At 53.2% G+C, this 9,697-nt stretch overlaps 1 protein-coding gene across 4 annotated transcripts; it reads right to left on the minus strand.

Annotated features, from left to right (window-relative positions):
* Window positions 1–85: 85 nt before the first annotated feature.
* RAD51D (RAD51 paralog D) lies at window positions 86–8,560 on the minus strand. 4 transcript variants are annotated; one of them, XM_014272741.3, is made up of 11 exons: window positions 8,346–8,560; window positions 7,391–7,504; window positions 6,673–6,734; window positions 6,405–6,523; window positions 6,104–6,185; window positions 5,485–5,619; window positions 4,747–4,842; window positions 4,473–4,563; window positions 3,769–3,839; window positions 2,964–3,131; window positions 86–1,120 (listed from the first exon to the last, which is right to left on the minus strand). In XM_014272741.3, the coding sequence occupies exons 1-11, from the start codon at window positions 8,368–8,370 to the stop codon at window positions 1,037–1,039; spliced, it is 1,047 nt and encodes a 348-aa protein (XP_014128216.2). In that variant the 5' UTR covers window positions 8,371–8,560; the 3' UTR covers window positions 86–1,036. The 4 variants fall into 4 exon arrangements, with proteins under 4 accessions (XP_014128216.2, XP_074413071.1, XP_005495079.2 ...); XM_074556970.1 differs by lacking the exon at window positions 8,346–8,560 and adding an exon at window positions 7,819–7,857; XM_005495022.4 differs by lacking the exon at window positions 8,346–8,560 and adding an exon at window positions 7,802–7,894 and having other exon boundaries at window positions 87–1,120.
* Window positions 8,561–9,697: the final 1,137 nt, after the last annotated feature.

The raw sequence follows: 9,697 nt of genomic DNA on the forward strand, positions 1-9,697 counted from the left end.
TCCTGAGCCTGGAGAGCCCAGAAATGCAAATAAATACACAATTTAAAAAGTTTTCAGTAAGAAATATGTATTCAATGTGCCAAGTACAGCCTTAGAGGGCTCCAGCCGCTGTGCTGCTGTGTGATTAGTTTAATGAGCACGCCCTAATTAACCCCAGCCCCCAAATTCTCCATCAGCTGCCTCGAAGTGCAAACCATGGCTCAGCTCACCTGCCAAGGAGTCTCTTAAACTGAGGGCATCTGAGACATCTGGGATCAAGAGGAAACTCCACATCCAGCCTCCCCTCTCCTCAGGAAAGGTTGCCAAGAGCACACAAGAGCAGCTGGGAAGCACTGGAGCAGGGCAAGATTATTTTAAACATCACCACATGCAATTGAATAGGTCCTTGAGCATCCAGCTGGTGCCAGCCAGGACCCATCTGCCTGAGCTGAGCCAGATCAGAACCTCCATCAGTTATCAGCAAGCCTTTGCACAGCCCAGCTGTGCCCCACAAACACCAGCAGGTCCCCACAGGGTTCCTCTGGGGAGAAGGGAAGATCAAGCATCTCATTAAGTCCCTGCTCATCAGCAGCCCAGGCCTGCTCAAAATTTTAATTAAGCTCAGAGCAGCTGTCATTAACTGAATTCCAGCTCTCAACAACCACAGCAACGTGCAACAGCTCTTTTTTTGTCTTTTATTTTTGAACCAAGCCCACTGTGGGCCCAAGGATGATCAGAACTCAGGAGGGCAGGGAGCCAGGGGGGAATTAAACCAGGACAGGGAGTTGTGGGGTTGTGCAGGGACAAGCAGATCCCAAACACCACGTGAGCACTCTGGGGGTGAAGACAAGCCTGCAGCAGAGCACAGGACCTGCCCTGACTGTCCAGGTCTCCAGGAACCCCACATTTCATTTTTCCACAGGGCAGAAGAACAAAAGATTTTTCTTGTTGGTCCTCCCCAGGGCTGCAGGACTCTCTGTCAGTTTGTAAAACCTTCAGTGCTTGCCTGCTTTGGTGCAGCTCTCTTGAACCTTGTGGCATTTGCTGCTCCAGCCCATCAGAGCCCCTCTGTGGGTGTCACCAGGCTCGGGTCCAACACGTCCTCATTCCCAATGTCCAGCTCCACCTGGATCCCTGTTGGCTGCAAGGAGGAGCAGAGCAAAGCTTAATCCTCACACTGCTGCACTCTACATCACCCCATCTCCTGTCTCAGAGCCAAAAGTCCCAGTTAACTCCCACTGAGGATTTCCTGCTGCTGGTGTCCCTGTTTTAACTGGGTCTGCTGAATGCAGAGATGCAAACAGACGATGCAATTTAGCCAAGAAAGGACATTTTGCTCTGAGACATCCCCAGACACGCCAGCATTCAGCACACCCTGGATGCATCTCACTGCCTAGCACACCACCAAACCCAAATCTGTTTGGATCAAGCAGCAGAGCAGGCTCAGAACCAGGAGGCTCAGGCAGTGCTGAGGTAGGAATGTGCCCTCTGTTGATGGAGTGACCAAATTACCCTTTGTCTCCTTAAAAAGGGAAAAAGCCCAGAAGTTTCTCTCCTCAATTAGGTAAAAAGGCACCTCATAGGACCTTGGGGATTTCACCTCAAACTAAAGGATAGCCAATTGGACAAGAGCCAAAAAATCCCACCTAAACAATTTACTAGAAAAAGAAGAGAACAAAAGGAAATAATCACCTTTGTGGGTGTTTTACCAGGAGCAAAGGGCCTCTTGCCCCTGTCTTGTGTTTTCTCTATAAAGAGCTTTGTTATTTTGCCTTTTATTAAAACTTTTCTGTTTCCAGCACTGCCACAGAAGCCATCCTGCTGATTTTATGCCATCTGAGGTGGCTGAGCTGTCTCAGGTGTGATACAGATCTCCAAGAGCTCACAAGACCTGGCTCAAGGAGACCCCTGTATCGTGCTCCCAGGCCTCAAGCTGAAGTCACCTCTGAAGGTGTCAGAGCCATTTCCACAGGACCCTCACTGCCCACACACCATCAGGAGAGTGAAACCAACACCAGCAACACAGAGACCTGGATTGGAAGTGGTGCCATGTGCCATTCACATTCTCTGAAAAAATCCCTTCACCCAGGGTTTTTCTCCTGGGAAGCTGAGAAGCCTCAGAGAAAAGGAAACCAATTCTTATCTCATTTGCCTCTCCTGTGTTTCGCTCATGTGGAATGTGTTTGGGGATTGTTTACCCACAGGAGATTGTTCCATTGGATTCTGCTGGGAGTTGTTTTCACTCTTTGGGCAATCAGGGCCAAGCTGTGTTGGGGATGGATGGATGGAATCATGGATGGATGGATGGATGGATGGATGGATGGATGGATGGATGGATATGGGATGGATGTGGGATGGATGGGAGATGGATGGGGGACCAATGAAAGAGGAATGTGGGATGGTTGTGGGACAGATGTGCGATGGATGTGGGATGGATGAAGGACAAATGCTGGATGGATGGGGAATGGATGGATGGATGGATGGATGGATGGATGGATGGATGGATGGATGGATGGATGGATGGATGGAGGCATGGATGGATTCATGGATTCACAAATGGATGGATTCATGGATGGATGGATGGATGGATGGATGGAGTCATGGATGGATGGAGGCATGCAGGCATGGATGGATGGATTCATGGATGGATTCACAGATGGATTCATGGATGGATTCATGGATTCATGGATGGATTCTTGGATTCACAAATGGATGAATGGATGGATGGATGGATGGATGGATGGATGGATGGATGGATGGATGGATTCATGGATGGATTCATGGATTCATGGATGGATTCTTGGATTCACAAATGGATGGATTAATGGATGGATGGATGGATGGATGGATGGATGGATGGATGGATGGATGGATGGATGGATGGATGGATGGATGGATGGAGGCATGGATGGATGGAGGCATGGATGGATGGATTCATGGATGGATTCATGGATTCATGGACAGATTCATGGAGGCAGCCTCACCTGCCGGGGTGACTTTGCCAGGGAAGCTGCCCGTTGTGTGCTGGATCTCTCCCAGGGCCCCTCTTTGCTCTCCAGCAGCACCCGGGTGCTGGGCACAAAACTCCAGGAGCGGCCAAGGGCTGGCTTCAGTGAGCCACTGCTGCTGTCCCTTGTCACCTGGTTGGTCACCTGCAGCACAAACATGAAGAAAAGACATTTTTGTGCAGTTCTTGTGAGCCAGTGAAGGCTTCCTGAGGATAAGGAAAGCCTGGTATCTCTCTCAAGGAAGGTACCAAGGCTATCACCATGACAAGAAGAAAGAGTGCCAGGCTCAGCTGACCACCCACCATCCTCTGGTGTGTCCCTCCCTGCTCAGACACATCAATTGTGGTCCAGCCACCTGTCTGGTGCATTGGCCAAGAGCTGGGCAAGGCTAGAGCAGGGCCCTTGGCAGCTCCTGTGGGATGATGCAATGCCCTGCAGCTCCTGCAAGGTGACCAAGAGGTTACCCAGGAAGCTGGCCAGGCCCTTAAATGAATGGTGTTGTATCAAAAATAAACACAATCAGCCTTTCAACCTGCCTGGACTTAACTCTGCCTGGCTCAACCCAGGGAATGGCTGAGGACAGCAAGAGCAGGAGGCAGCAGGTCAGCCCAGGTCCTACCCCATGCTTGGAACAAGAGATCTGCAGGCTGCAGAGATGTCAGGGAGCAGGGCACTGGGGGCTTCAGGCCTTTGGTTCCCTCTCCCACAGGCTCCAGAGCCTCCCCGTGGCTCCTTTTTTTGTCCCCGTGGCACAGGAGGGACAAAGCACAGCAACACTCACCACCACAGCAAGGCTGAACTCCCTGGCCAGGGTCTTCAGCTCCCTGGAGAGCTGCATCATGAGGGCCAGACCTGGAGCAGGACAAAGCATTTGGCTGTCAGGGATCAGCCCACAAAGGGCACCCAGAAGGAGCTGACATCTGGATTTGCATCAGCACTGGATTCAGGGCCAGCACTTGTGTTCATGGACACCTTCACTGGACCATTCCCAATCCTTTCCTATCTTAGAAGAAGGTCAAAAATCTTACAAAAGCACCAGGAGCTCCAGACAAAGCAGGCCAGGTTGATTTAGCAGGCACAGGACCCATCTCCCCAACTCACAGCTGCATTTTCCTACAGCCCACAGCTGTTGAGGGGACCTCCTGTGACAGCACTGCTGCCACCCAGCTGTGCAAGACCCTCTGGAAGGTGTTTGAGAGGGCTCCTTGGCATTTATGGTCCTTTCTGGCACAAAGAGCCTCAGAGGAGCTCTGCAAACTGTGCCATGATGTACTTCTGACACTGTAAGAGAAGTTTTCATTTATGGGCAGAGAGTCCAGTGCCTCCCTGGATGGATTTCAGACCACTGCCATGAGTGTTCACACCAGCTGGAGTGTTTGCTGCTAACACTGCTAACACTCCCCTTTTATCCAATCCCAAGGGAAAAACTGGGAGCAGTCACATCCAGATCTGTCCTGCCCCAGCCCCATTCCAAGCACAGCTCACCCTCTGACTGCCTGCCACCCAGCAGAGGGTAAATCACAGCCGACACCGAGTCCAGCACCACCACCTTGAGAGGTCCCACAGAGCTCAGCACCTGCAAGGAGGCCCCAGGTGCAAGGTGGAGTCACAAATCCAGCAGCCCTGGAGGCTTTGAGCTGCACAGAGGCTCCAACATGCCCAGGATGAGGCAATCTGGAGTCTCCTGTCAGGCACACAAGCCATGCTGCCCTCCCTGCAGCTCTGGGGAGGGGAGAGGGGCCCCAGGGCTCGCTCCTACCTGCTGGGAGAGGTGATCCCTCAGCTCCTGCAAGGCTCTCAGCACCTCGTAGATGTTGAACACACGTTGTACCTGCACCCGCTGCAGAGCCTCCAGCTGCAGCACAAAAACAACCTCAGTTTGCCAGGATTTATCCTGTTCCTCCTGCCCCAGGATTTATACTATTCCTCTTGCCCCAGGATTTATCCCATTCCTCCTGCCCCACGATTTGTCCTATTCCTCCTGCCCCAAGATTTATCCTATTCCTCCTGCCCCAGGATTTATCCTATTCCTCCTGCCCCAGGATTTATCCTATTCCTCCTGCCCCAGGATCTGTCCTGTTCCTTCTGCCCCAGGATTTGTCCTATTCCTCCTGCCCCAGGACTTGGCCTATTCCTCCTGCCCCAGGATTTATCCTATTCCTCCTGCCCCAGCTCTCTGCACTCACACCATGCCACAGACCCTTATTCTTCCACATTTTCCTCCACCCCATTAACACCACTGCCCCCACTGCAACATGGATTGAGCTCAGGGAGCAAAGTCCTGCAAGTCCTGTAAGTCCCTCCCTTCTCCCAAAAAAAATAACAAAGAGCAGAGTCTGTTCTGAGCATGGCACCCACCAGACCATGGAAGGAAAGGTTTGAACTCAAAAATGCCCACGAGGGCAAAGACAGAGAGCTGGAGAGACAAACCATCTCCGGGGTTTCTGGCAGGCAAATGAGCAAAATGAGTTTCACAGCAAGCTCCAGGGGAACTTGCCTGCTCTTCCTCATCCTCTGTGTGGGCTTGGAGCATCTGGTAGAGGCGGGAGGCAGTGAAACCTCCCGTGGAGTCGAGAAACAGAACGTGCTGCTTGAGCCCCAGGGACACACTGGCTGCAATGCCCAGGCACACCTAGGGGACAGGGACAGGGTGTCAGCCAGCCCTCACATGTCCCTCTGTGGGACATCTTCATCCCATATCCTCTCCCCTGTGACCGTGTTCACAGGGGTCCCAGGTTGAGGGAAGATACGAGGATCTGACTCCATGTTTCAGAAGGCTTGATTTATTATTTTATGATATATATTATATTAAAACTATACTAAAAGAATAGAAGAAAGGTTTCATCAGAAGGCTAGCTAAGAATAGAATAGCAAAGAATGATAACAAAGGTTTGTGGCTTGGCACTCTGTTTGAGCCAGCTGGGCTGTGATTGGCATTAATTAGAAACAACTAACATGGGCCAATCACAGATGCACCTGTTGCATTCCACAGCAACAGATAATCATTGTTTACATTTTGTTCCTGAGACCTCTCAGCTTCTCAAGAGGAAAAATCCTAAAGAAAGGATTTTCCATAAAAGATGTCTGTGACACTCCCCTGTCCCCCACCCACTCACCTGTGTCTTCCCAGTGCCCGGTGCTCCCATGAGCTCCATCACTTCCCCCGTGTACAGCCCTGAGTCCAGCAGCTGGTCCAGGCTGTGGGATGGACACAAGGAGGGATTATCCACACCCCTTCAGCCAGAATGGCAGGGGCACCAGCAGGCAGCAGCCCCCAGATATTTGTCCTCCAAGTCCCCCTCCCAAATGCACACAAGCACATGGGGATGATTTGGAGAATGAAATTCACAGCTTGTGCTGGCAACCACAGCCTTGTGCAGCAAAGCCAGCCCCAGGCAGAGCTGGTGAGGTGCCCACCTTGGGCTGCCAGTGGGCAGGATGGCAGTGGAGCTCTTGAGCTCCTCGTAGAGGTCAGCTCCATTGGCAGGGAAGGCAGAGAACTGGGCCAGGAGCACACGTCTGACTGCAACCAGCGCCTGGGGGCAGAGGCAGGTCTGGAAATGGGATCAACAGCCCAGCTGCTGCAGAAAAGCCCCCAGACCTTCCCAGGACCAAGCCCATCCTTGTCCAAACAGCTCTGAGCTCCCTGGTTAATGCACCAGGAGTTAGGAGTAGAACCTTCTACCTTGTAAGACAGGGAACACTTTTGGGCAACATCCTCCAGGTCTGACGACACAAAGTCCACCACTGCAAATAACACAAGGGACAAGAGGTTGGAAGTCAAACATGGTCAGACTGCAAACACCAGAAGACAACCAGCTTGGACAAAACCTGCACCAACAAGCAAAGTGGCTGTGTCCTCTGGGGAGCTGTGGGATTGTGCAGGGACAAGGCAGCTGATCCCAAAAAGCTGATCCTATGTCAACATTGTGAGTGGAGGAGTTTGTCCTCTGAGATTCCCCATCACTCATCACAAATTGTTTCTTGCAAAACAGAGCAGAGAGATAAGCTGATAAAAATTTTCCCTGTTTTGCTCAAGAGGTGCCCAGCACATTTTCCTTCCCCTCTAAGGGCAGGAGGTGCCCAGGGTGCAGCATTCCAAGAAGCTGGGCATTTTTCAGAGGGAAAACTGCACAAACCCTCCTGAAATACCATTAAAAAGCCAGAACTGATCAATGCTCAATGAGCCTCTGCAGGGATCTCCTACCATGTCCTTACACCCTGCTGCTCTTTGGAGAAGCCCTTACTCACAGTATCCACCCAGAAGAACCCAGAAGAAATCCAGCAAGGAGGACACAGAAGGATATTCCACCACCACCACCCTTCCTGGATGTGGGATGACACAGCTCAAACACACAGGGGATGATGTTCCCCAAGCCGAGCCCACGATGCCACCCTGTTACCCGTCCTGATGCCATTGTCCCTGAGAAGCTGGATCATGTCCTCAGTGAGGCCAGGGCAGAGCCCAGCCCGCAGCACCACCATCTCCACCGGGAGGGAGGGACAAGAGCAGAGACCTGCAGAGGAGATGGAGAGTGGAATTCATAGCATCATTAAGGCTGGAAAATACATCCCAGATCATCAACTCCAACCCTCAACCCTGCACTGCCAGCTCCAACACTGAGCCACGGATGGCGCCTGCCCCCCAAGCCGGGGAGAAGCCACCCAAGCTGTGTTTGGGATGGGTGGGTAATTATTTCTTTGGGGACAAACAGCCCAAAATCCTGCACGGAGGCATCGCTGCGCTGGGGATGGGGGAGCACAGAGCGGGGGGACTCCCTCCGGGGGCAAGGGGACCCTGCATGCCGAGCCACCTCCATCAGAGCCGCACTATGGTCACCCACCGCCTGGGCTCCCGCGGCCCTGCCCGCTCCCTTCCTGCTTCCTGCCGCCGGCGGAAGGGCCGGGGCCGCTGCTCTTCCCCGGCACGGCTGTCCTGACCCGCTTCGGTTCCCCTGCCCCGTCCCCACTGTCCCATCCCGCTCCGGTTTTCCATCCCCGTCCCGGCTGTCCCATCCCATTCTGGTTCCCCATCCCTGGTCCGGCTGGGCCATCCCGCTCCAGCTCCCCGTCCCCGTCCCGGCTGTCCCACCCCGCTGGGATTTCCTTTCCCCATCCCGCTCCGGTTCCCTTCCCCGGCCCGGCTTTCCCATTCCATTCCGGTTCCCTTTCCCGGTCCGGCAGTCCTGACCCCCTCCAGTTCCCCATCCCCGCTCCGGCTGTCCCATCCCGCTCCGGTTCCCCATCCCCGTCCTGGCAGTTCCATCCCGCTCCGGTTCCCCATCCCCGCTCCGGCTGTCCCATCCCGCTCCTGTTCCCCATCCCGGGGATCAGCAGACCGCTAAAGTCCCTTCTCACCCAAACCATGCCGGATCTGTGACATTCCCAGGACTGGCTTTGTCCAGGCTCATCAACCCACTGGGAAATGAAGGCACACGAAGGGCTGGGGGGCTTTGCTGCCCTACAGGTGTTGGGAGCTGTGTGTCCCACCCTGGCTGTCTTGGAGGCTTGAATTTCTCCTGGGAAAGCTATTTTTGGGGTATTTGTTGTTATTATGTTTTTCTTTCCAGCCTGAAGAGGGCTCTCGGCACTCGCTGCTGAGCCTGCCCTGCGCTCTCAGCAGCAGCACTCACCACCCTTTGATTTTGTGACTCAGTTTACCTGCAGTGCTGCCACTTGTGACAGTGCCGCTTGTAACCCTGTACTCTGGCTGACGTGAGAAGCCCACGAGTACTGATACTCCAGCCAGCTGGGCCTTGCCCAGCACCTAAAGCCATGTTGGAAGGAGTTTCTGGTGTGTTAATCCAAATGAATGCTGGAAAAGCCGCTGCACTGAGTCTGTCCAAGGCAGGGATGGCATCTTGCACTTTCCACAGCTGTTGTCCTTGTACCTTGGAACTATTCTCTACAGGTATAGATTGGGAGCTGCTCTGGATGGAGCTGCCTGCAGCTGTGGTGTTGATTTGCTGTGAAGAGATTTACTAATTTGGAATCACCTCTTGCCCAGAGGAGCAGGCAGTGCTGCTGGTGGTGGGTGAATAAAACAGGAGCCCTGGACAGGGAAATTCTGTGCTCATTCTTGCTGTGTAAGAGCCACAAGCCACACAGATCACACAATTAAAGACATTGATATTTTTGCTCCTGGCAGTGTTTTGGTCAGCTCATGCTCTTCTCAGTCATTTCCCCCAGTTCTCATCTTTGCTTTATAGCTGGGATGCTGGTAGCTATACTGGGGAAGGCAAGGCCCTTATTTGAGGGGAGATAAATCAAAAAGCAGAATTTCTGATTGTGACTGCTGGGTTGAAAGGCTCAATTCTCTTGGAGCTCAGTGCTGCTCTGTCTCCTGGTGCCACTCAAATTGAGCCACTCATCTCACCACTTCCAGCATGTTCCAGTTAGCCCCTGTCAGTGTGTTGCTGAATGACCACGTGTGGGGTGGGTGGCAGCTCCAGACTGGGGTGGGATTTCAGTGGGATTTCAGTGGGATGGGCTCCCAAAGGCCCTGCCAGGAGGAGGAGGCAGCGCTGGGTGTCAGTCAGCTTCTTATCCCAGGGAGTTCTGGAAGGTGCTGGGCACTGCTGCAGCTGCTGGCCTGGGGCCACTTGTCCCCGAGGCTCAGCTGTCTCATGCTTCCTTAAATAGAAAGGGAAAAGGGTCTGAGCACTGTGACAGGGGTCAGCCATCCCAGCCGTGGGCTTTTTTGGCATGAA

This window comes from Zonotrichia albicollis, chromosome 22 (genome assembly GCF_047830755.1).
Source record: "Zonotrichia albicollis isolate bZonAlb1 chromosome 22, bZonAlb1.hap1, whole genome shotgun sequence".
Taxonomy (NCBI): Eukaryota; Metazoa; Chordata; class Aves; order Passeriformes; family Passerellidae; genus Zonotrichia; species Zonotrichia albicollis.

Bases quoted from the DNA above. Each gene is read 5' to 3' on its own strand.
- RAD51D (XM_014272741.3), bottom strand. From the start codon at position 8,370: ATGTCACAGATCCGGCATGGTTTGG. The intron at 4,564-4,746 runs GTAGGAGCGAGC...GCCTCCTTGCAG, and splicing joins GGGATCACCTCTCCCAGCAG to GTGCTGAGCTCTGTGGGACC. The intron at 3,132-3,768 runs GTGAGTGTTGCT...TTTGTGCTGCAG, and splicing joins AGTTCAGCCTTGCTGTGGTG to GTGACCAACCAGGTGACAAG.